Source organism: Melanerpes formicivorus, unplaced genomic scaffold (genome assembly GCF_026170545.1).
Source record: "Melanerpes formicivorus ecotype bairdi unplaced genomic scaffold, bMelFor1.0.p_v2 SCAF_26, whole genome shotgun sequence".
In the NCBI taxonomy this organism is placed as follows: Eukaryota; Metazoa; Chordata; class Aves; order Piciformes; family Picidae; genus Melanerpes; species Melanerpes formicivorus.
In genome coordinates this window covers 5655554-5682490 of record NW_027142378.1, presented here as the reverse complement: position 1 = coordinate 5682490, position 26937 = coordinate 5655554, and the positions used below count along the sequence as shown (strand labels likewise).

Genomic DNA, 26937 nt, shown 5'->3' with positions numbered 1-26937 from the left:
TAACTTAAGGCATAGACACTTGTCCCTTATTCATGGTTAGTGGACTAATGGAGGAATTCAGTATTCTGGGGTGGGAGCATGTTGTGTTTGAAAGGAAAGAGATTTTTCAGATTTTCTTCTGAAGCTAGTGCCATGCAGCAATCTGATTTGCTCTCTTCCTACTATCTGAGTGAAAGCCATCCTTTTATGCACCACTGCTAGACCTTTGCCTATGAAGTTTTTTACTTCACAGATTCCATTGTCTTCATAGGGATGTCTAGAGAAAGCAAGCTTTCTCCAGTGTTAAATAGGATGGTGAACTGTTAATTATTTTGACACGTTTGAAAGAGCAGTCTTCATCCCTGCTCATAAGGGAGACATTGAAGGCACTTGATGGAATCTTTTTTCAAATAAGGGTGTCTGCATACAATTTGGTATCCTCTTCATGATAACTGTTCTTGATAAGAAACTTGCTGACTTTATGTTTCCCAGCTGATCTCTCAATGTTTTTCTTTTCTTAGCACTAAAAGAATTGCAAGGAGATGTGGCATATTATACCCTCCTCTTGAATTCTACCGATGACAGAAGATCTCTGAGGATCCCAGCTGATGCAAATTCAATAGTCATTGGTGATTTGCAGCCCAACACAGAGCATCAGATATTTTTTCAAGTTTTTAATGGAGCCCACAGCATCGACAGTGAAGTTGTACACGTGACTACCTCGGATGGAGGTTGGTTAGCAGTGAATGTGGCTTGGCTTAAAATCCGAGAATGAAATTGATTGATTTTTGTGAGGGTTGAGATCAGTCATCCTTCCATTATAAAATTTCCGGTATAAAAGGAAAAAGGGCTAAAACGCTAAAATGCTTAAGTGCTGGTTGTCATCATGTGGTAGATCAATAAACGGTCCCACTGAGACAGATGCAAAAGCTCTAATAGCAGATATTAACCTAGTTTGTTCTCATCTTCTCCTGCATATTCCTATCTGTGTGCACTACGTTTAGAACTGAGTTCATATCAATAAATTGTGGATTTAGAAACAATTAATGGGTTTTTTAAAAGATTTGCTCTGTGAAGCGGTGTGCTTTTGACATGACAGTCATACATGGGACCTTTCCTGAGCCACCAGAAACTCTAGGTGTAAATTCAGCCTCTAAGAAAATTCTTTAAGAGTAATTTCTGCTCCAGTGGGCAAGTGCAAGGAGGTGAGGAGAGGATAAGGATAAAATAATAATAATTTTAAAAATGGTGCATCTGAAATGTGTTTGGAATGGATTTTCTAATCTTTTTTGCTTTATAAAGTCTCATTATAAACATTATAATATCATTACCTCAGAAACAAGTGTTCCAGGTCATTAGCAAAGCACTTTAAGTGAGGATTCCATTTCCTTTCTGATGCCAAAGGTCAGCACCTTTTGTTTATAAAATAGAATTGATCATAAGGGCAATTTTTCAACTGGTAAAAATGATTTCTTGTGATAAAAATAGGTCTTTGCATGGTTATTTCTGACATGCTTAGATAATTATGTAATTTAACTGTAAGGAAAGTATTGGTTGTTTTTTTTTCTTTTTTAATTTAAATAAGTGTTAGACTTCGTCATTACCTACAGTAATCAACATCCAAAACCATTTACATAATGACAATATTGCATATTGCTTCATATTGCTTTGGCTATAAGACTGATAACCTCGTGTTCCACCAGGCAAAGTATTTTTGTCTTAGGTCTTGTTTTTAAAGCAAAACGTTCTGGTTTTCTGTTTTCTCTTTCTCTTTCTCTTCCTCTTCCTCTTTCTTTTCCTCTTTCTCTTTCTCTCTTTCTCTTTCTCTTTCTCTTTCTCTTTCTCTTTCTCTTTCTCTTTCTCTTTCTCTTTCTCTTTCTCTTTCTCTTTCTCTTTCTCTTTCTCTTTCTCTTTCTCTTTCTCTTTCTCTTTCTCTTTCTCTTTCTCTTTCTCTTGGAAAGGCTAGGATTAAGGAAGACATAAAAATAATATTTGTATGTTGGCTGTGCAGATGGGTGAATAATTTATCATCATATCTCACTGGCCACATACTACTGATGATTGACACTATGCTGCTGGTATAAAGCATTTTAACATCAGCTCTCATGGTTTCTAACTGAGAGTATAATAACTCAATTTACAGAAGACTACAGACTGTGATAACTTCATCAGAGGAAAACAGATAAGCAGTGAACCCTTTGCTAAACCTAAATACTAATCTGCATTTGGTTAAACAAGTGCTTTTGCAGAGACAGCTGGAGTTTATTCAGTTTCTTCCTTTATTTCTAGAGCCTGAGGGCATGTTCCCTCCAGAGGTTGTCATCATCAACAGTACAGCTGTACGTGTCATCTGGACATCGCCTTCAAACCCGAATGGTGTTGTCACAGAGTACTCTATCTATGTAAATAATAAGCAGTACAAGACCGGAATGAGCGAGCCGGGGTCCTTTCTTTTAGCAGATTTGTCTCCCTTCACTGTGTATGATATACAGGTTAGAATATTTTTTTTCTTGGTTATGTAATATATCTCATTTTACATAAAATAAGTATATTTCCATGTGCAATATTGTTTCATTAATTTCTTTTCATATATGGACATATGCTTGCACTGATGTTTGTGTGCATATACATACAAGGCATACATTTATTTTCATAACATTTTAAGTCTGGGTACACTTTTCACGGTACAAATTTCAATTATATTTTTTCAAGCCCCTAAATGTTCTGTGGTACAACATTAGCAAAGGCCCAACATCTATTACAAAGAGGCAAAGATTCTACTCCTACTCATTAAAAGAAAATTGCAATTGTTTTAGAAACATCAGGCACGCATAATATGTCATCACAGAGAAATAATGATGTTGCATTTGTCATCCTTGTATATTTTTTTTCTCTTTTGAGGAGGAATCAGAACTGATCTCTGAAATCATAGTACTTTTTATGCTGTTAAGTACAATATATTTTTGCTGCTTTTCCTTTTCTCAGTCCTTGTCTCTCTATTCATATATCTAATAAAAGGCATAATAGTGTGTGCAGAATAATAATAATAATAATAATAAAAAGAAATATCCTTCTGTACTTTAGCTGTATTAATACATTTAAGAAATCTAGTTAAACACTTAATTGTAACCATTCCTGTCTATTTCATTCAGGTTTCAATTGCAGTACATACATGAAGGACTTAGCAGTATCATGTGTACTTCATTCTGAAAATTTACATCCAGTTGCTACATGCCATAAATAAACATCACAGACAGGCATACCATAACAGATCTCTGTGTTCCAGCCCCTCTGAAACAGCAAACCTCTATCCATGAATACACATATGACTTTCCGAATGCCACTTGGAAACGCATTTGTCTTTTCTCAATAACAATGCAAATTTAGTGTACTGCCTCACTTACAGACCCTCTATATTAATTTACCATGGCCACCTTCTGTTGCTTGAGATGCTAATTATTCTTCTTTTCTGCTTTCCTAGTCTTTATATTGGACTTATGTTTGCAATAATACAATAGGTAAAACCAAAGTAAATTGGGTTCAATTTGATTTTATTTTGATTCTTTTTGTTCGTGTCCTTGAGAAAAAATAATCTTGGATGCATGTGCATCTTGCTGGTAATTTTATGGCATTATCTTTCATTTTTGTGCCTTTTTATTTTGAGTAATTTCTCTGTTGACAAAAGAAAGTTACCATCCTTCACTAACTAATTCACTTTACCTTCATTTAGTTAAATCTCAAGAACTGAAGGAATAAGAGTTCTGTTTCTGTGGCATTTTTCATACTGAAGAATATGACTCCTAGTTGATTTTTTTACTTTTAATTTTCCAGGAAAAACATGACAGGATAGAAAATATTAAGGAAAAATTATCCTTATTTTTGTGTAAGAATGTTTGATAGGTATCAGAACCTTACTCAAGGCCTCAAAGTAAAATGTTCAGTTTTGTGTGCCATATTCTACATATACATGCAGAAAAACAAATTTGCTGCAATTCTGTGAGTGATAATTTAATAGAGAACAATTAGTGCCAGAGGGCTGTGTATATGTGTGTGTATGTGTGTGTGGGTATATATATTTGTATTTTTTAATGGTGGTGGGGGAAATGTAATATATCTCTGGTAGATATCTTCAAGTTGCAGTATTTTCATAGTAGTGTGGAATCTCTTAAATAGAAAATAATAAAATCTTGAGTGGAAAGGGAAGTCTGAGCAATTACCAGATCTGAATAATGTCTGTGGCTGAGTATGTGAAACACATGTTCTTCTTCATCAGATTGAAACCTGCACGGTGTATGCCTGTGTGAGAAGCAATGGGACTCAGATTACAACTGTGGAAGATGAGCCAAAGCAGCTGTCGGCACCCATTATTCACATAATTGGCTCAAGGTACAATGCTATGGGTGGCTTTCATGCATCAGAGAGACTTTCATCTGGAGTAGAGGCCAGAATTTGAATTGAATCATGTGCACGTGTACACCTTGAAAAACATTTTTCATAGTTATTATTTTTGGTCTTGGAGTTTTTGGCCAAAGGAGCAATTCAAGAAAGCTCACTCTTGGTTGATAGTACATACCCATTTGGGTAGCACTACGGTGTGATAATAAATAAAGCATAAGTGGAAGTAGTTAAGAAGTGTAGAGGAATGAAAATTATCACATTTTGCTGTCAGTTAAGAAGAGGAAGATTAATGCTCAGGGAGCAATGTGCTGCTGATAATGGAAACTTAGAATAATTGGGGGTAAAAAAAAAGTCACCTATCACAAACAACAAGAATTAGTAAGCTACCTTAAAAGTCATGCATATCTATGTCTCCTTGAACCACCGTTTCCAATCTGGCTATCCACTACATCCACAGGCATGGACAGACATTTGAATTGTAAAGGGACCATCAGATCTGCAGTCCCTTGAAGCAGCCAAACAGTAACATGTTCAGTGACTAGGAGTTCATATCTTCCAAAGACAGACTAAAACTAATTTGGGTAAACACATTTTTCAGAATTACACCAGCAATAAAACAGTTAGACTTCTGTGTTTATGCTGCTGTTCATGTGATTTTATTACACTTCTGGTAGAGTATGCTTATTTAGCAGTATTTCTTCTCTAGAAAAAGAATTTTCTTTAAAAATCTTTCTTTTTTTCCTTAATAGTAATAATAAAAAATTTAAAATCTAACATCTGAGCCTTCAGAACTGCCCAGGAACTTGGATTTGCTTCTTCAGTCTCTTAAGGAATTTGGTTTGCTGTTTATTATTTCTACATTTTGGTTGAATTCAGCATTTGCCTCTGTATGAGGGTGAAATTAAGCTTGCTATTTTTCTGTCACACATATAGATACAGTCAAAGCTTGTTTGATGATAAGAACTCAGTTCAGGATCCCATCTTTTGCCCTTGGCTTTAACTTATGTATGCCTTTGTCTGTATTGTCTGTACTGCAAACACTTATGCATGTTTCTGCTATTATATATAGACTAAATATGTCATAACACATGAATGCAAAAGGATCAAAAATGCTTTCCTACTTTATAATCTGCTCAGCCAGAAACAGACTCTGTTCCTACACTGCTTTTTCCTACATGTCATATTATCATCAGCTGTTCTTATATCCCAAAAGAATACTAACTACTGATCGATTGCCCGGACATGTCTGGCCGTGGCCTACACGTGCCCCGGGTAGTTCATTTATTTGCCACGGTGGATTTGCTAGAGTGGAATTTAATCAATAGCTAATTCATTAATTCTGGTCCTCGAGTATGTAGGGATTGTGCAGTATAAAAATGACTGGCTGGCTTCAGCTTTGATTGAAATATGACAAACACTACAGCTGACAGCTTCAGCAGGTAGTGGGCTGAATATGAATTTTGCTTATTTATCCTTCATAAAGGAAAAAACTTGGGCAAAAACCCAGTTTGTGTAGACAAGAGGACATTTTAATAAATATCTGTCAGCAGAGAGGAAAAAAAACCACCCAACATTCTAGAGTATAGGCTCATGGGATACCTGAGATATAATACAGACTGTGCAGTTTATTGTCTTTAATTGGAATCATGGTGTTTTTCCCTCTTCTGCATCAGTTTGGGGGGCTGTATTATTGATGAGAATGCTGTAGGATAATGTCTTTGTAGCATTCACAAATAATTGTTTTAAAATTTGCCTCAAGGTGCTGCATGATATAAATTATAATTTCACCAGCCAACTTCTTAGAAGTCTTTCTGATAGCAGCGCCATCCATACTGTTCTAATGAAGGTTATACCACTGGAGCCATTAAAAATACCTTACTTTTCCACCCCTCACAGTTAATAACTCAGCTTCAGGCTGAAACTTGGCACAAAAGGTCGCAGTCCTGGAATTATTATTTTATAATGCCAAACTTCAAATAGAAAACAGTATGGGACCCAATCCTGAAGCCCTAAGTCCTGAAGTCCTTCTAGACTGCCTCTCAAGTGACTCTGACTGGTTGAAGGTCAAAAGGGTCCAGGAAGGCTGGACATTGTTCAAGAGGGAAATCTTTAAGGTGCAGGAAAAAGCCATTTTGTTGTGTCATAAGACAAGCTGTTGGGGGAAGAAAGCCAGCATGGCTGAACAGAGAGCTTTGGCTGGAACTCAGGAATAAAAGGAAAGTCTATGGCCTATGGAAGAAGGGGCAGGCTATTCAGGAAGCTGTGCAGGGTAAAAATTAGAAAGGTCAAAGCCTTACTATTGCCTCAAAATACATCAAAAAATGTTTCCATAAATACATTAATAGCAAAATAATGACTAGGGAGAATCTTCATCATCTGTTGAATGTAGGGGAAACAGAGTGACCAAGGCCAAGGAACTGGATGCTGCCTCTGCTTCTCTCTTTGTGTGTAGGACCAAAGTGCCCAGCCCTCTAAGATAGAAGACAGGGGTGGGGAGCAGTCTGAAGCCCCAAAAACTTGAGAGGACTTACTACACCACTTAAACACACTGAACTCTATGAGACCAGATGGAATCCGTGCAAGGATACAGATGCCCACCAAAGGAAGTGCCCACCAAGTCACTTTCCATCATTTATCAGCAGTCTTAGTTAACCAGGGAGGTCTCAGTTGACTAGACATTAGCAAATGTGATGCCTGTCTACAAGAAGGGCCAGAAGGAGGATCTAAGGAACTACAGCCTTTGGTGCCAAGGAAAGTCATGGAGCAGATAATTTTGAGTGCCATTCCATGGTGCATACAGGACAATAAGACAAGCAGGTGGTCAGGCCTAGTCAACATGGATCCATGAAGGGCAAGTCCTGCTTGATGAACCTGATCTCCTTCTATGACAAGATAACTTGCTTAGTGGTTGTAGATGTTGCCTACCTTGACTTTAGTGAAGCTTTTGACACTTTCCCACAGTATTCTCTTGGAGAAATCGGCTGCTCATGGCTTGGATGGGCATGCGCTTCACTGGATAGAGACTTAGGGTTAAATCCAGTCGATGGCTGGTCACAAGTGGTGTTCCTAAGGGTTCAGTTTTGGGACCAGTTTTTTTTAATATCTTTATCATTTATCTGTATGAGAGGAATGAGAGCATCCTCAGTAAATTTGCAGATGACACCAAGTTAGACAGAAGACAGGCTGGGTCAGTGGACTGAGGCCAAGAGTATAAGGTTCAAAAAGGCAAAGTGTCAGGTCCTAAGCTTGGGTCACAACAACCCCATGTCACACCAAAGGCTTGGAGAAGACTTGTTCGGTTCTGGAACCCTCACTGCAAGAAAGCAAATACACCTTTGTGGATCAGTTTGTATCTCCTGGAAGTCCAACAATGCCTCATGAACCTTGTAGTCCAAAGGACTTCTTTTCTATGAGCCTGGCTAGGCTGCCTTTTTTTTTCTTTTTGGGTGGAAGCTGTCAGTATTTTCACTATGCATGTTTTACATCATAAATTACACATGCTTGAAGTGAAGGGTTTTTTTTCTGAGCAGACAAGGATTATATTCCACATGCCAGATGTTGTACATTCATCTGTGCCTAGAATTATTTGTTTGGACTGTGAGTATTTCCCAGCATAGACACAACTTAAGTTTATTTGAGAGGGAGTAACTAGTGAAAGAAGAAAAGGAGAGAGTGGATCGTCTCATCCCCATGTTTCTGCAACTGTATCAAATGCACTTCCGGTAATACAGCTGGCGGTACATTAGAGTGCCCATCATATCCCATTAATTCTGTATCTGCTCAATGAAGTTTTCCGCTCAACCTGGGCTATTTCTTCAGATGAGTTGCGTCAAAAAGACTCTGCAGTCCTGTAAAAACCCTGAGGTTTTATAAACTGAACTATGCATTGTTCAGTCTTAAGAAGACTCCAGGCAGACCTAATACCAGCATTCCAGTACTTGAAGGGGACCTACAAGAAAGCCGGAAAGGGACTGTTTGCAAATACCTGTAGTGATAGGATGAGAGGCAATAGTTTTAAATTAGAGAAGAATAGATTTAGATTGGACATTAGGAGGAAGTTCTTTACCATGAAGGTAGTGGAACACTGGAATGGGACGCCCAGGGAGGTAATTAAGGCCCAGTCTTTGGAGGTATATTCAAGGTCAGGCTTAACAGGGCTCTGAGCAACCTGATCTAAGGGAGACGGTCCCTGCCCACTGCAGGGGCATTGGACTAGATCACCTTTGGATGTCCCTTCCAACCCAAACCATTCTATGATTCTTTGATTCTATGATTATTCTTGCTGTGATGCTTTCAGTAGCACCACAATTTGCCATGGGTGGCAAACATCAGAAGATGCAGACATAGTGGAAACATTCATAAAATTGCAGAGGAGTCTCCTTATCTGTGAGCCATTATTGGAAGGTCATACTTAGTTTTACTCTTTTAGTAGCACTGGTCAGTGAACTCCCATGTCATTTAATTTTGTTATGTAGCTTTACATAATATGAGGCTAAGTGTATCCCAAATGTGCATCTATAAATTTAATAGAGTGATTTCTTGTTAAAAGTAAAATATACACACTGGGCTCTGCAGAAAAGACAAAATGCTCAAATTGTGGCAGTAATTCTCAGGCCTAATGTGAAAATATTTAGAGAAATGTGTGATTTGCAGAACTGCAAAACTTAACACAATACTTTGAAAACATACCTTTGAGCATCTGAATGATATTTACAGAAAGCAAATAATTCAAAAATGTCACTGGGAATGCTTTCTTTGCTCCTGTGATCTATACTGTGCAAAGACCAGGAAAGAGCTGCAATGGCATTTATAAAGACTGAAGTACTACCCTCCTTTTCCTTTTAATTCTTTGTCTGAAGCTTATGCAATATATTTTCCTTTCTTGCATTTTTAAGGTAACTCCAGTAACATTATTTAAATGTAGATGTGTGTATGTGACTGTCTGTTCATGTGCATGTAGTAGGAAATGCAGTGAATATAAAATAGCCGTGTACAGAATAAGGAATTAAATCTGTGGTTCAGATGAAGACCTTGGAATGATAATGCTGACTCTACAAGTCACCTATGAAGTTATTTGTTCATAGGTGACATTAATTCCTGTTCTGTAAAAGGCTTATGGCTGTGTGTATTCCTCTGTTTACACCTCAAGCAAGTGAAATAATAGTTCAGTTATTTTTATTCTGTTAAGATGTCAAAGTTTATCTCAGCAGCTGCTGTTCCACTGTAATATTTTCACTTTAAATTAATGCTAATTTGTGATGTCACTGGCATGCTGACAAGGGCTGTGTAATTGGGACATGGAGAATAGAAAGAGGTATTTTGAGCCTGACTATATACTACGCAATGCTGTCAGTCCTCCTATTGATCTACATGTAGCATGTGGATCTCTACCCAAAGAGAGTCATAATGAAAGAAATTTGTGTCTTGTGCAACATTCCAGAATGATTATTCAAGAAATTAAAGTTTCCTTTGAAATAAAATAAAAGATGTACCTTATAAAAGACAGAGAACAGTTCTGTTTCAAATGTCCTGTTTGGTATTTTTTAAAAGCATGATAATATTAAGTGAGGTTTTGGAGCCAGTATCTGCACACTTTCATCAGTGATAGGCTTGCTACAGTTTAACATAAATTTTCCCTTAAGATACATCCTTAAACTGATGATCTGAAATCAACAATAGGATTTCATTTTCATATAGACAAACTTTTGCAGGCTGCTGCAGTCATTCTTTTGTGCTCAAAGTCAGAAGTTTTGAGTCTTACTTTTGATCAACACTTGCATTTTTTTAATTCCAATTTTATGCCAATTAAAATATTTAAGCACAAAAGAGAACCAGTGCCTACTGTTGCTATGATTAATAATATCTTTTAATTCTGTGCTCAAGAACACATTTCAAAGCAACACACTTCTTTTTTTTATTGGAGGGGGGATATGTTTTTGAATGCAGAAAAAAAAAAGGCAGGATTAATACAAATGTCATCTAAATGGTGACTGAGTACAATGTGAATTAGCTGCAGTAGTGACAACACAGGGGTGTCTTTTGCTCCCCAGCTGCCCATCCTCTCCCAGATTCCTATCTGTGAATGGAAAGATCATGCCAGCCCTGAGAATAGTTCATGTATGATTTGCTATAGAAAGCATAGTGAATTATTTTTGCTAAGACTGCAATGAAACAAGTAAAATGCTAGAAAGTTTATTACACACAAGTTTCCAGAAGTATGAATGAGATGTCTTTTAAATGACAATCTTTAAGAACTTAGATTGAATGTGTTTTCCCAGAGTACTAGCACATATTGACACTTTTTTCAAGCCTTCATACCTTTTGGTTATTAAAGCAGGTGTGAAATTCACCAAAATTCAACATTTTGGACACTTCAAAATACTATGCTCCTTGTGAACTAGTATAAAATGGAACTGTTATAATTCAATAATTTAACAGATGTTAATTTCCTACTTATTATAGATCTCTTCAAATCAGCTGGGCATCACCAGGACAGCCAAATGGCATTATCCTGGGATATGAACTCTTACGTAAAGCTTGGCAGAGGTGTACCCCATCAAAGACTTCAAGAAGCAGCAAAAGTAATGGAATGTGTATCTCATTAGAATGTAAAAAGCATGAAAATATCTGTGGAGAAGAGTGTTATCATCCAGAGTTGAAGGTACATTTATGTTCTTAAGTTAGTGATGCAATAAAAAAATTATACTTTATGAACAAGTGTGTAAGCCAAACCAATTTAGTTGTCAGAGAAAATGAAGTGGAGGGTTCTGCTTCTTTTTAGGTTTTAAAATCAAGGTTTGAGTATGTGTCTGGAAACTTTTTAAAATCATGGAATATTTTAAAATCAAATGAAGATGTTTGAGCTCAGTACAGGGATAGCTGTGCAAAAGTCTCCAGCAGTGTATGAGAGTCAGATGATGACAAGGGATTCTGTGTCATGAATCTGTGATTATTGTCTTCTTTACTCCTTTCAGAGGAAATTAAATGGTTGGCATTTATGAATGTGTCTTGCATTAACATATTGGAGCAATAGTGCCATTCCAAAGTGAACCCTCATATTGTTTGCATTTAGTACACACTGGTTCAGAGTAGAAGTCATTTTAATATACATGAACCCAGTCCCTTGCACAGCAAACTAAGCCAGAAGCTGTGCTTCAAAACCCCTTCAAACACATGAAATGGGGACTTTAGGTTCCCAACTAGTCTGTAGCCCACCATGCACCTGAAGTTCCTTCCCTTCAAAAAACTTCGCTCCACATGCACAGTGCAGAAGTTCATCGCAAGGAACCAGACTGTATCTGATCCAAAGTAAATCTAACAGAATGAGTGTAATGGAAGTTTGAGGACTCTCAGTACCAGCCTTTTGAGTCTGCTGATCCCATCCCATTGTGACAAATTCCATGGTGGGTATGTATGTGTATAGACTTCTGTGTCTACTTTTTCATCCCATCTGGAACAATCATTTTGCTCAATCGCATGCCATAGGTCGCACACTACAAACTACGAGAGGAGATTTTTTTGTCAGCTCAAGTATTCGAGTGTTTGTGGAGCACATTATGGTATTTATTTGACTTTTTTTTGGAACAAAGTGATTGCACAGGACCAGTTAAAAACCATAGGAAGTTTTCTAGGTGCACCCAGAATACCAAAATTACTAGTAAAACAGTGAAGTTTCTGGCAAATAGTGGTTATTAACATGTCTTGCTGTTTGTGTTTTTTTTTCTCCTTCACATTCTTCCTTGACTAAATGCTTAATGACAAGATCCTCTAGTACAGAAAATCTATTTAGATTCTGCTACAAGTGGGTGGCTGTACATGACAATGATGAGCAGCTCTGAATGGGATCCATTGTGATTTGTCAGATGTATTTTTAAATTATGGCTATTTTCAGGTTAATCTTCATATGAGTCCCTGTTTAGGAGTAAGATCAATAGTATAGCAGGAGTCTGTAATGGTTTTTATTGACAAATGAGGCAGAAAACTCTTAGTTTGAAAGTAAGATTTAATGTAATGAAATAGTGTCCCTATTTGTCAAAAGCATCATCACATGTTCCGTGACTAAAGCAAACAATATGTATTCACAAGATTCCCTGTCAGACAAGACAGTAATTAAAGGAGTGAGTTATTGTAGGGGTTCAAATCAAAATATAAATTATTCCAGACAACACAGCTCTAGCTTTTGAGTTCTCTTGAAAGCAATACTGTACTAACCATATGAATTTCTCAAATCCTGCAAGAGAATTACAGGCAGCCCTTCATTCTAAAAGGTAAATGAACTTATTTCAGATCTTTCCTGTGGTAGACTCTTGAACAGAGCTTGGCATGCATATGAGTTAATTTTTTATTATAGGAAGTGAAAAAGTTTTCTCCATTTTTAATTTTTCAGTCTTTGTGCAAAGGCTTCTCTGAACTTGAAGAGTGTCCATTTATTTTTATAGCTTCCTGACTTTCAAATTTTTCAAATTAATTTTGCATTAATTTCTTATAATGGTCTCTCTGTATTCTCAAAGGCTGTGGTTAGGAGTGAATGCTATTTGTTAAGTAATGGCTATATAATAAACGACTGCAAGATCCACAGGAAACTGAAGCACTCACACATAAAATGACATGGGAGCAATTTTTGTGGGTGAATTGATTAAAATTCCCAGCCCAATGCTTTGCCTGGTTTGCTATATGCAGCCATGCTAGTCATCCCAAATGTCTGCAAGAGATATCTACAGAGTTCTTGGCACACCCACGTTCCTCTTAAACTAAAGTCTGTGATGGGGACAACATAAGACCTTACATGCCAACCCTCTGTCAATCTGTGCCAGTCGTAATGCTGAAGCATTTATACTACTGTATGTGGTCCTTAGGTTTGACAGTCTGCTGGTCAGAAGCAAAGAAAAGCAACATTGACCAGTGTACACTTGTTCTGAAAAGAAAGCCTCTTATCCACAGTGCCAGCTGCTATTTACCATACTTTTATTGTAGAGCCAAATGCAAAGAGATGCCACTGAGAATTAAATACTGAGCAGCTTAAGTAATGCTCAGATCCCGAATAATAAGCAAGTTTTTTGTTCATCAGGTGTTAAACTGGTCTACAAAAGATGTATTCCTGTGTGATCTGGTATAGGTGAACCTGCTCTGCAAGGTGATCTTTTGAGGTTCCTTCCAGCCCCTAAGATTTTGTGATTCTGTGAGAAGCAGACAGATTGTATATACATAGCTCTGACAGACAAACAGGTTGTGGAGGTCTCTCTTTTGCCCAGGTCATTTGTTGCAGATATTGTACAAGACAATTTCTTTTAATTCTGGAGTATAAAGTAAAAGGAATACTAGGCCTTTTCTACTAAACCAATTTGGAGATAAGTCTTGGGTTATTTATTAATATTTCCTTTATGGGCTACACTTGGCGTCATCGTCTTGCTGTTGTTAGACACTGCAGTGGATTTGTTATAATTTCTTCACCAAAATATAATCCCCACCATCAGCAGCAGAAACACAAGTGTGTGTTTTCACTGTGCAGCAGAGTGGAAGCAGAGCACTCTTCAGCTGACATTGGCTTTGGGTTAAGCTAAGTGGTACAGCTCTATCAGAAAGGCAGTGCTGAATGGCCTGGCTGTGGGGTTACACTAGTATGTGTTTGCTTCACTTGGAATCCAGGTTAGCATTTCTGCATAGTGCTGTGCTTTGTAAATAAACCAACTTGCTCAGAGCTGTCTTGGGACTCTCTAAAAGAGCAAATGGCACATGTACATGCACATTCACGGGCTCATACAGGCCTGTTATTAAGCCAAGACCAAACAAGATTCCTGCTATCCTAAATAATCTTTGCATCAGATTCCTACTTCTTGTTTACAGTTGTTATCCACTTTTATGCTTCAATGTTAGAAATCATTTTCATTTTAACTAAAGCTAACACAGATCTGTGCCTGGTATCCTTACCCTGGTGTTTGCAATCAGACTCAAATGGATTTATAATTCTTGAGTGCAGAACACATTTAGAAAGGGGTGGGGTTTTGTGTGTAGTTTGTGTAGTTTTGCAGAAAAGCTGATAATATACTCTCGTAATGAATGTTGTCACCTGCCAGGTGGGTCTCTGTGTCCTGTGTACCTTTTACAGTAACAGACCTGTGCTTCCAAAATTGACAGTCTTTTCCTAGCTGTTTTCAATAAGGTATGATCCATAGTCCTATCCATAGTTGAAATCTCAGAACAGATATCACTTACAGAGTACATATCACAAGACCTGTACAGATGTATTTCAGTTCACAAGGGAATATGCCCTAGCTTCACATGCCAGGGAGCATAATCTCAGAAGCGATGGGGAAGACATCCTGTATTATCCATGCAGCTACTGAACTGTCCTTCTGTTGTGCATCCTGAGGTGACCACTGAAAATAATGAGATGGGTATAGGCAAAAAGTAATTAAAATAGTGGCATAAAGGCTAAAGCTTTCAGTACAAAATGGATCATGAATATGAACACCAACAGTTAAGTGTCCTGACTGAAGGTGTTAATACATCATCAGCATTTCTTATTTTCAGTGGGAAAAAGCTGTATAAATCTGCAGTTAATGAACTAATCAAATATAACTCTGACATCACTACGAAGTACAAGCTTACCCCTTTACTCATAGTAATTAAAATGTGCCATTTGTTAAAATCCCCCAGCAGGACTCTTTTCTATAAGGACAGGAGAAACAAAATGGTGGCTTGCTAGATAGCCTCAAAAGTACAAATTTGAGGAGTGAAAACCAAGACTGAAGAAGGATGTTCCATCGCTATTTATGTAAATTTTACTATTAATGCTAGTGGTGGTGTTCAAATTCTTCTCAAGTTCTTACAGGCTTAGAGAACAAAAAAAAATCATAGAATCAAAAAGATTGGAAAAGACCTCGGAGATCATCAAGTCCAACCTATCACCCAACACCTCATGACTAACTAAACCATGGCTTCAAGTGCCACATCCAATCCTTTTTTGAACACCTCCAGGGATGGTGACTCCACCACCTCCCTGGGCAGTACATTCCAATGGCCAATTACTCTTTCTGGGAAGAACTTTCTCCTCACCTCGAGCCAAAACATCCCCTGGTGCAGCTTGAGACTGTGTCCTCTTGTTCTGGTGCTGGGGGCCTGGGAGAAGAGACCAACGCCCACCTGGCTACAACCTCCCTTCAGGTAGTTGTAGAGAGCAATAAGCCTCCTGTTCTCCAGGCTAAACAACCCCAGCTCCCTCAGCCTCTCCTCATAGGCTTGTGCTTGAGACCTCTCACCAGCCTCGTTGTCCTTCATGACACTTTACATATAATGTGTATTGTAACACACCTGAAAGACAGGAAATGAAATAATTTTAGCAAGATAATACACAGTGATCTATAAGAGAACCACAATGATTTCTGCTCATGGATTTTAGTTCAAAGGCTGTAACCAATTGCCAAAAGAGAACAGCAGTTTGGGAAAAGAAATGGATGAGTAAGTATACTTAGCAAAAAGGGGGGGTCTACATAGATTCAGAGGTAATTTAAGTAAAACAGAACAAGCCTTGCTAATTTAAAATATTCCCTCTCACATGAGAACATGATGAGTCAATCATTACTCTGGTGTTTGCTCTGCAGGCGGAAATTTTTAATGAACTCTTGTAGCTAATAGGAATTCCTCAGAGTGTTTTGTGAATTGCTATTTCACAAAGTGGCTCTGGCAGCAAGCGTTTGACAAGAAGGATAAACATGGCTGCCTAGCACATCTGTTTATTTGAGGAAATCAGTCCTAGCTCAACTGGCATGTGTCCATAAGGCCAGATAATATCCTTTAGCAAAGTCTTCAGCAAGCAGAGGGATCAGGGATGACACAATTTTAATTAAAAGTGAGTTGCATAGATAAGTTTGGCGTATTTTTCTAAATTGTTAAAATATTGTGTAATCCTGCCTGCCAGATTTGATATCTAGTTACTCAGTCCTAGTGTCATGGCTGACTGGGCCTTTCTCAGGTATTGTAATAAGCCTTATTTTGTGCCCAGACCCGTGTCCCCATGCTTCTGGGTTACACTCCCTCTGTGGGTTCGGATAGGAGAATAGCTACAGGACTGATTTGTGAGTAACTCAGTTTACCAATATTTTTAAGGGCTCCCATGTTATCTAAGCTGAACATCTTCTGTCATCGCCAAAGCTCTAGTTAGCAAGCATATGTTAAGCATTCAGCCCTCTGTTTGAGGGTGAGATCTCTGACCTGCCTGAAATGTTGGTGTCACCGTATCTGATCACTGCGAGGCTTCTACCTTCATGTACATAGTAACACCATCCAGTTGGGACTGTCACTTTTAGATCTAAGAGGATGAGATAATAATAACCTTTCGCCACTATAACTTTCAATCCATTTACTTTTCTTCTTTGTCTATGACATAATTTTAGCGTTACTTGAATGCATTTATTTTATGGATTGATAATGCAGAATCCTTGGGCTGAATACCAATGCAAATAGAAGCTAACTATCTTCAGAGGACTGCCAAAAAAGTGTTATTTAACAATTTACAGCTGACTGCAGAGGGTGTTATGGAGCTACATAATAATAGCACCAACTATAACAATCAATAATGCCAGGTGAGAGCCTGAATGTGTTTTAGAGCTGACTGGACCCCCTTTTGGAAACTGTGTTTTGAGTTTTGAGAAATACTGAAGAACTTAAATAATTTTTAACAGAAAAGTAGCTGCTGAAACTACTGTAACATATGTGAATGTTCAGCTGGGCATTCTTTGGAGGTAATTCAGGAGGAAAATGTTAATAATGAAATCTTACAAATAATCTAACCAGAATGCTTTAGTTAAAACTGAAATGGCCCTCCTACTATCTGTGCGAAATACACAGAGCAGCTGTTTCTGATGAGGATTCACTGGAAACATTGCATGGGAGATGAAATGGCTGCTCAAGCATTTGAGCCTGGGTAGTGCCAAAGATGTGCAAGTTTAACTGAAAGACACGAAGATTGTGTTCAAGTGAAATTTGAGTGGTGTGCATCCATGAAAAAAAAGGAAATAGTATAGGAATAAATGAAACCCATAAAAAGCAGAGAAATTGGGCTGAACAGATCACAGAGGGAGAGACAACCCCAAGGTTGTGCCCAAACTGGCACCAAGAACATGAAGAACATGTATTTGGCCTCTTTTGATGCAAACAGGCAAAGCATTCACTGGCTTTGCTGTCTCATGCTCAGGATGCAGTAAACAGGTTAAGAAAGAGGTAAGTTTTTAAGTGTCAATAATAGTTGCTAAATGCCACCGATTCTGAGGACAGTGGCATGATAGTACTCGATCTGGTATTTTTCCTGGAAATACAGACTCCAGGTATTCTTCAAGGTTGCTTTGGAGCTAATTGCAAATGAGCAAAAACTCAACCTGGAATGTGTGCCAGTCATAAAAAGATATCCAAAAGATAGGAAGCCGAGAAGAGGTGCAAAGTAGAGCTTTATTTGACATCTTAACTAATGATCTGGAAGAATGAACAGTAGGTTAATTAAATTCATAGATCTGATTATATTACTAGTGACAAGGTGGACAGCAAAATAATATAACCGGACCTACAGAGACTCAAAATTCCTGAACAGGTAATGACAAAATTCAGCTGTGTTGATAGTCTAAAATAGATGCTGAATAAGAAAGTGTGCTGGAAAAGCAGAAAGCATATAAGATTATAAAACCTCAAAATATAATGAGGAAACAAGAACACCTTCTGCCCTACCTCATGTTAATTTTTAGTTACATACCATATATGTATTGTAGATTTTAACACCAGTATCTAACCTAGTGCTCCCAAGGGTAATTGACTAAAGGCCATTCAAAGGTGAGCAAAAGGAAGAATCATCTTTGAATGGGAGGAACAAATTATGACTTGCGAAAAGTAATAATTTTTTTTGTGTATCTATATATTTGTGTGTTATAAATATGATGCAAATTAACTGTCCTGAGCCTAGCAATATACAGTGTTGAAACTGTTTTGTCAGTTAGTAAATAAAAGAGCTAGGTAAATAAAAGATCACTCTATAGGAACAGTTGCTTTCTGTGCAGCTAAGATAACCTGATTAGAACATGGTTAAAGTCAGGGGCAGAAGTTCTCCATGTCAAGAGAAAACAAAGGAAAAACTTTGTGCTAACGTCTTTGCTGTACCACCAGCTGCATTGTCTGACTATCTGTAAGAGGCATCCTTCTGGCTAATAAAAGTTGTGCTGTCTGTTGGTTCTGAGTTTATAAATTTTATGATTCTACTGACTGTTCTGTAAGATTTGATTTGCATACAGTGTGCCACTCCAGTGACACAGGACTAAGTATACAAATAATTATTTGATTGTTCAAGCGCAGAATTTTCTCGACAACACCTAGAAAGAAGCCTGCAGTTAAAAGGCCTTTACAAAATTCATTTCCATGTAAATTTTATTTTGGAAAAAAAAAGATATATAATCCTTATATAAATACTATTCTCTTGAGATCACATTGTCTGAAGAACCGTGGTCATAAATAAGTGATCATGTGCTATAAAAAGGAAATTCCACTTATTTTTATGTGAAAGAAAACCCAAGAGCTCATGTTGGGAAATACTGTTTTTTTCAGTTGTAAGGCTTTCAGATTACATATTTCATCATAAATGAATAAATAAATAAATAAGAATTGGGGAGAACAGAAAAGGGTAAGGTGATGGTGGATTGTATCTACATATTGTGATAGCCTGCAAGGCATCTGAAGAAGATTCATATTAATGGACTATTTTATTAAGGTGCAATATGGTCAAAGGGCACAAAATAGCAGCATTCTGTCAGATACACAGTGGTTTATTGAAGTCTGATAATGCTGGAAGACGCTGGATTTTAGCAAAGCTACATTTTATTTCACGGCAGCCATCATAGTGTCCACAATACGTACATGTTGTTTTGCTAGAGAACAGGTTATGTTCTGTTTAACAGATATTGCCTTACTGAATTATTATTTATTTATATTTTTTTTTACTTTTAGGTATGTTGTAATGGGATTCTGCACGACAATAAACCTGACTTCCAGTGCTGCGAGGACAAGTACATTCCATTTATTCTTAATTCACCAGGGGTTTGCTGTGGTGCTCAGATACATGCTGTGCAACCAAGACATCAGTGCTGTGGTGGTTATTACACTAGGGTATTAGTAGGTAAGAGACAACCCCTTTCCAATGCTTGAAAGAAACAAACCAAAGTTGATATATCTGTTAAACCAAGGAGAACAAAAACATAGCAACAATGTAGCATTTACCAAGACTTGTAGATGTCCTCAAGACTTGTGTTCAGTGGGATAGGCAAAGAAAATTGCACTGACTGTCTTCTAAACATAGGACACTGTTTATACACGAAAAGCTTAATTGATGAAACCTGATGATTGGGTCATTTCCCAGGGAACTAATTTATGCCAAACTATACTTAATTGCAGTAAGTGCTGCCTAATGGGGAGGGCAGTTCTGCTTAATAGGAACACCATCAGGCAATTTAGTGGTGCGGTTTAGTTCTCTGCTTGACTTGACCCCGTGTGATTTTCCTAGCCATTTCTTTTGTGTTAGTGTTTGGGGTTGATATTATGGATTGCATCACTTATACCTTGTTGTTGTTGCTATTGTTTTCTTTGCCTTGTTTACTCTTTGTTTCTACTAGTTTTGCAGAGCAAAGTACACATCCCACATGTGTTTTTATCCTCAACGGGAATTTATCCTTTTCTTAATGCTCATCATACTCTTATTATCAGAACTGTTTGGGAAGTTTGCCAAAACTGTGCTTCTCTGCTATTGCCCAGTTTGGTTTTTCAGTTTGTTGGTGGGTTTTTGACAGGGAGAGGGGAGGGAAAGGGGCAGGAGAACCCTTTCAGGGGGCAGTGTTCAGAGCATATATCTCTTTGTAGGCAATTGTCAGGTCAGGAGCTAAAATGCTTCCATTACTCATGAGCTGGCACACATTCCCTAGACTCAAAAATGTTTGAATTTCTGCCAACACATTCAGCACATCTCAAGTTCTGATCCTTTGAAAAGTAATTCATATATCACAATATTAGAATGCCTTCCATGATGTCATCAGAAAAATGCTATCACATGGAAGAACCAGGGTAAAGTATTTTGCTGGCCTCATTAATCTCAGTGTGCTGAAATGGAGAGATTATACTGTGACCTCTGTCCCCATCCAGTGGTCTGTGTTAACTAGCTTAATGTTGTTTACATCAAGAAAAGCACAGTGAAACAAAATGTCTTATGTCTGAAAGTAGTTCTTGTTCAGTCAGCAGTCCACAAGCATGAAATGTGAATGTATGAACAAGATTTTAAACAATTATTTTTTTCTAAGTATACTTGCTGCATTCTCTTTTTCCATATTCTAAAGGGCAGCAACATGAACAATGTTGGTCACTTATTTCTTTTTTATTTTTATAAATATGCTAATAACCTCAAGCTAAATGTTAATGTGGGTCATTCTTTGATAAGGATAACAATTAACTGGTAAGACTGCATGGTAGTTTTCAGAGAGAGTGTATTTTCAAGCCTAGCTTGGAATGGATCCCATTTTGAGAGGTTAATGAGAAGGTTACTGATCCTTTGTGTCTTATGTCTAAACCTCAGTTTTATTTCCAATAGATGTAAGCTACATTCTGTGTTTTAATACTTTCTCTGTGTAGCAACTAAATTAGATTCTGGGGAATGCAGCAAAAATGTGATGAAGTATCTAAACAGATTATATCTATTATGCTCTAAAAATGTGTTCTCATCTCTTTTTTTGTTTATTATTGACTTTATTTGATAAAGTTATTTATACAGGAAACTCTCTAAGCATACATATTTCCCAGATGTTGTTTGGCCAGCTTGATAGCTCTAGATGTACTGAAGCACACTGGGCTGAAGGCATGAAGATTACAAATTAGGAAGACAGGGATCTCGGTTTCTGAAACAGTAGTGCACAAAGAAGTGTAAACATTAGTTCCAGAACTAAGATGGGAGGAAAAATTCTTACAGCACAGCAGAACAAATAATGCTACTACCACTCAGGCACCTCTTTGACAGTTTTTCTCCCTCGCATTCTTTGTCATTCTCCCTCATCTGTTACAATCATATCATGTGTTTATTTCTGACAAAGGCTGCATTTGGTTTAGAGCTCTCTCTCTGTAATTCCCAACCTTTCAGAATAAAAGGACTTGAGATATTGCTCTAAATGAGAAACAAAATAGTTTTAGAAGTCAACACCACATTTCTTTTATTAACAGCCGGGAATCCAAATACTTGACTCTCTATCACCAATCTTCAATGGCAGAATAGACCCCCTGCTCCTTCCAAACAACATTGCACCCACAGAAAACATTGCAATACAAAATTATAATAGAAAAATATAACTTAGAGAACACTGGCTCAGATCAGGTGCAGGCACTAGTGAAGGAAAGTTATTGCAATTTATCATAATTTTTGTATCCTTTATATCAGTATGTACTCCATTCATAGCACACAGTTTATTGTCCCAGCTCACCATTACAATGTCAGTCTCATTGGCAGTCTTATCCTAAGGCCTTTTCCTGCAAAAGCTGATGCTTTTTCTTAAGTAGCAGCCAAGTCCACTGATTGCGATAGTGGTATTTAATTTTTAAAGTTAATTTTGTCCTTAAATCCTTTGGTAGATGAGGTCCTAAGTGACAATGGAAAACTCTCTAAGCAATGTGAATTAGTCCTTCAAAACAAGTGTGGAAGTATTTTAGCGACATGGAATGATTATTTTTTTTTAGTGAGAATTAGAAGGCTGGATGTTTGTTAAGCAAACTCGACCATGCAGCTGCCTCTACTTAAACGTTTTCAGTTCCATAACTATCAATTTTTTGTTGCTTTCCTCAGTTTGTCATGCTCACATTTTGATATATTACAAAGTTTTGGCCCCCGGTTCAGGAGTCCAGGTTTCTTTAATCATTATTACAAATTAATATGATTAATTTGTAGCATTCTAAAGTACTGAGTGATTCCATGCTTTCAGGTGGAATGCTCTTTACCTGAGGTGTACAAACCTTGTTGCTATCAGATGAAAGTCTCTCATAGAATCATAGAATCAAAAAGGTTGGAAAAGACCTCAGAGATCATCAAGTCCAACCTATCACCCAACACCTCATGACTAACTAAACCATGGCTTCAAGTGCCACATCCAATCCTTTTTTGAACACCTCCAGGGATGGTGACTCCACCACCCCCCTGGGCAGCACATTCCAATGGCCAATGACTCTCTCTGGGAAGAAATTTCTTCTCACCTCCAGCCTAAACCTCCCTTGGTACAGCTTGAGACTGTGTCCTCTTGTTCTGGTGCTGGTTCCCTGGGAGAAGCCACCTGGCTACAACCTCCCTTCAGGTAGTGGTAGAGAGCAATAAGGTCTCTCCTGAGCCTCCTCTTCTCCAGGCTAAACAGCCCCAGCTCCCTCAGCCTCTCCTCATAGGGCTTGTTCAAGAGCTACATAAACACAAAATTTTTATTTGTATTCTTACATTGACAGGAGAAGTATGTTGCCCTAATGAAGAGGAAAACAGAGTGTCAGTTGGAATTGGTGACTCTTGCTGCCAGGGAATGCCTTACTCCACATCAGGAGATCAAATCTGCTGTGGGGGATCCCTTCATGACGGTTTCAATCACCAGTGCTGTGGTGGAGAAGTCATAAGCAAAGACTTGGTCTGTTGTGGTGATGAAGAAGAAGGCACTGCACACAGAGCTCACACAGGTGAGTGATAAATTTCAAGAAAAAGAGGTCTTCACCTTTCTAAGTCTCTCGTGTCACTAACTGTTCAGCAGTGACACACTCAGATTTAAGGTGTGCATGCTGGTTTGTTGAAATGATGCTGTGCTTTGCTTAGCTGTCCTGATAAACCACAAAATGGTGAGTTTTCAGTAAACCTTTGCCTTTGTTCAAGCTGTGAGGGCTGGAGACATCAGAAAATTCAAAAGGAGTGCATGATCTTTCATTATGCCAGTCAGGAAATCGGCCAGTGTCAATGACTAGAGCAGAGGTTAGACTTGTCTGCCTTGTGCTGTCATACATCTTAGTGTAGGAATTTTCTGTTTGCTTTGGAAGTATGGGGTTGCTCACCTAGAGAGCAAAAATTACGATGCTCTCTGCTTAGGGGTCTATGTCCCTCGCTCGTGCATCTACACAGGGATAAACCTGCTGCAGCTTAAAATTAACAAAACTTAATCGGTAGCACCAGTCACTTGATCATTTGGTGTATCCCATTAATCTCCTGCACACCATACGAAATTACTCCATCACTCACAGGTACAACCTGAACCCTACTTCCTCATAAAGTACTCTGTGACTAGCTAGTGACAGAGATTGGAGGTATTATTACAAACCCTCTTCAGGTGTTTTCATCTGTCTTTTCTTTCCACAGTTATTAGACAAATTATATACCACCAGCCTCAGGATTTCTAAGCTTGACAAAAAGACTTCAGAAACAATTGCAGTCTCAAAAGGGAACCCAAAATCAAGACACAGAAATAATGAAGGCTTAGTTGTTAATTCTGCTTGGCATACAAAGATGAGTGATGCAATGCTTTCACCATACACATGCCAGTTTGAGCCTCTAGTTGTATAACTAAGAATATTAATATGTAACTAAGAATCCAGATCTAAAGATTGAACTCCTCCTTTTCCATAACACGAGCTCTATCTTCAGCTCCTTTTCTTTTCTATTTCCTTCCTTTTCTTCTTTTCTCTTTTATTTTCTTTTCTTTTTTTTTTCTTTTGTCCTTTCTTTCCTTTTCCTTTCTTTCCTTTTCCTTTCTTTTATCTTCTCTTTTCTTTTCTTTTTTTCTTTTCTTTTCTTTTCTTTTCTTTTCTTCTCTTTTCTTCTCTTTTTTCTTTTCTTTTCTTCTTTTCTTTTCTTTCTTTTCTTTTCTTTTCTTTTTTCTTTTCTTTTCTTTTCTTTTCTTTTCTTTTCTTTTCTTTTCTTTTCTTTTCTTTTCTTTTCTTTTCTTTTCTTTTCTTTTCTTTTCTTTTCTTTTCTTTTCTTTTCTTTTCTTTTCTTTTCTTTTCTTTTCTCTTTTCTTTTCTTTTCTTTTCTTTTCTTTTCTTTTCTTTTCTTTTCTTTTCTTTTCTTTTCTTTTCTTTTCTTTTCTTTTCTTTTCTTTTCTTTTCTTTTTCTTTTCTGTTCTTTTCTCTTTTCTTTTCTCTTCTTTTCTCTTCTTTTCTTTTTTCTTTTCTTTTCTCTTCTTTTCTCTTCTTTTCTTTTCTCTTCTTTTCTCTTCTCTTCTTTTCTCTTCTCTTCTCTTCTCTTCTTTTCTCTTCTCTTCTCTTCTTTTCTTTTCTTTTCTTTTCTTTTCTTTTCTTTTCTTTTCTTTTCTTTTCTTTTCTTTTCTTTTCTTTTCTTTTCTTTTCTTTTCTTTTCTTTTCTTTTCTTTTCTTTTCTTTTCTTTTCTTTTCTTTTCTTTTCTTTTTTCTCTTCTTTTCTCTTTTCTTTTATCTTCTTTTCTCTTCTTTTCTCTTCTTTTCTCTTCTCTCCTTTTCTCTTCTTTTCTTTTCTCATTCTCTGAATCCTTCAGCAGCTGTGACATTAGAAGTACCCTAATTCTGTGCTGACTCTCAGGAAGGGCCAACTATAAGAGCCATTGTAATGTTTTCTGCAGTTTCTATGCTGTCTTTCCCTTCCAGTGATGACTCATAAAGTGTTTGCTGTGAGCAACACTGCTTGCATGATTTTAGCTTCCCCTCACTGTGATCCCTATTTGTGCCTGATCTACTGTGGCTACCCAGGGCTCACCACATCAGCCTTGAACAAGGCTCTCTTGCATAGCCATGCTTTGTGTGGCTGCCACAAGACGGGGCTGGCTCATAAAATATCTCTTTATGTACTTTATTACTTAAACTCTTTTATTTGCCTGCAGGAGCCCTTTAACAAAATCACATTGAATTGACTTTCTCACACCAAATCAAATCTCCCTGGTCCCAGTTCAGTTGTCTTTGTCAATATGTATTTTATAAATGGAGTGAATTAACAGATGCTGTTGGAACAGAACTGCTGGGGTAGCGTTTATGTTTTTACTGCTCTCTCTGGGCAGATGAGTTGTGTAGGAGTGTAATACAGGTATCTTGGGATGGAAGTTATGTTCTTCATTTCAGTGTATATGTATTCTTAAGCATTTTTTTTCCTTAAATATAGATTTTTTTTAAAAAAAAAACCTTTATACCTCTCTTTAAAATGTGTTTAGCCTATCATTTACACCATTTTTCTTGAGAATGGGTCAGATGACCATTTTTTGGCTATTAAAAAGGAAAACAGAGGCTTTTTCGTCATTGAAAGGATTTCTGTGAGGACTTTATGATGTGAGCCAGCGCACAGCTGAACACAAATGCAGGTTTGAAAGATGAATTAGCTGCATAGATGAAAAGAGATCATATTATTTTGCATTAAGCATAGAATAGATTGTGCTTTCTTATCATGTCATATACACCATGATCAATAGATTTTTGTTTAATTTCTTAGAGTAATTCAGCCTTGCTAAATTCATCATGAAAATGCACAAGCCAGGCACAAAAATCTCCCCACCTCCCTGTCCCTATTATTATAATGATTCTAATGGAAAAATGCTCTCATGTAAAACCATAATTTACTTACTGGCCAATGGCTTAGTAGAATTTTGCAAGCATATGACTAGTGGGAAATGGATTTCATTGTCTAGAAGGGAAGAGGTAACAAGGGTGGATTTATGCAAAAGTTGAAAAGTTTCTGAAGCACTAGTCTTTAGCAATGAACACCATGGCTAAGAATATAATTACAATTCAAAGCTTTTGTTTCAGGCTTTTAGTTCCTTGGAAAAAAAAAATCATGCAAGAAAACCGTGGTCACTAAAAGTGCAACCCTTGTGCACATCTTTGTTGCGGCACTCATTTGAAAGCACAATGTTTCTGCGGTATCTAGATTCAGATTTGCATTGAATATTTAAGCGCTTGAATTGTACCTTTCTGTTTGCCATCGTATGCCTTTTTCAGAGAGTCTACCCTGCAAAAACAGATGTTTTGTCCATTCTACACCAGCCTTTTTTTTTTCTTTTTTTTTTTAGATAATCGATTTTCTTAGGTTTTATTTTTAGCCCCTCGTTGGCCTTATTTAGTGGGGTGACCATAGAGACATCTGCTGGCAAAGGCTGGCCGTGGTGCTGTTGTGTACACACATCCTGAGCCCCACTGCTGCAAGCCAAAGTTGTCTATTTCTGGATAATGTCAGCTAAAATCACTGTTGGATTGTCTTTTTTTTTTTTTTTTTTTTTTAATTTATTTAAAAAAGAAAAAAAAAAGGCTAGAAAAGGCCACTATACTGAAATCCCAAAATCATGAAAGATGATGTTTTGTACTGTTGTGGTTCCTGATCTGTAGTAGTTGCAATACCCACATGTAAGCCAAGGATTTTTGGAGTAGTTTGCAATGTACACTGGCTCTGTATTTTGTTGATCCTCTATTCTGGCTCCAAAAGCTAAGCCTTTTAATACTCATTTTTCCCTTTTGAAAGCATTGGTTTTGAGGATTTACTAAATTAGTAATTCATCACTCTGCTGTTTGTAAATTTTTTCAGTT

General features: G+C 37.4%; 1 protein-coding gene across 1 annotated transcript in view; it reads left to right on the top strand.

Annotated features, from left to right (window-relative positions):
* The window catches only part of USH2A (usherin), a 378576-nt gene that overhangs the window by 268996 nt on the left and 82643 nt on the right, over nt 1-26937 (top strand). The window contains exons 44-49 of the mRNA XM_068153470.1: nt 501-710; nt 2269-2471; nt 4253-4365; nt 10840-11038; nt 19360-19528; nt 22870-23091. Coding sequence (XP_068009571.1) covers nt 501-710; nt 2269-2471; nt 4253-4365; nt 10840-11038; nt 19360-19528; nt 22870-23091 — 1116 coding nt within the window. The remainder of the gene's footprint in view (nt 1-500; nt 711-2268; nt 2472-4252; nt 4366-10839; nt 11039-19359; nt 19529-22869; nt 23092-26937) is intronic.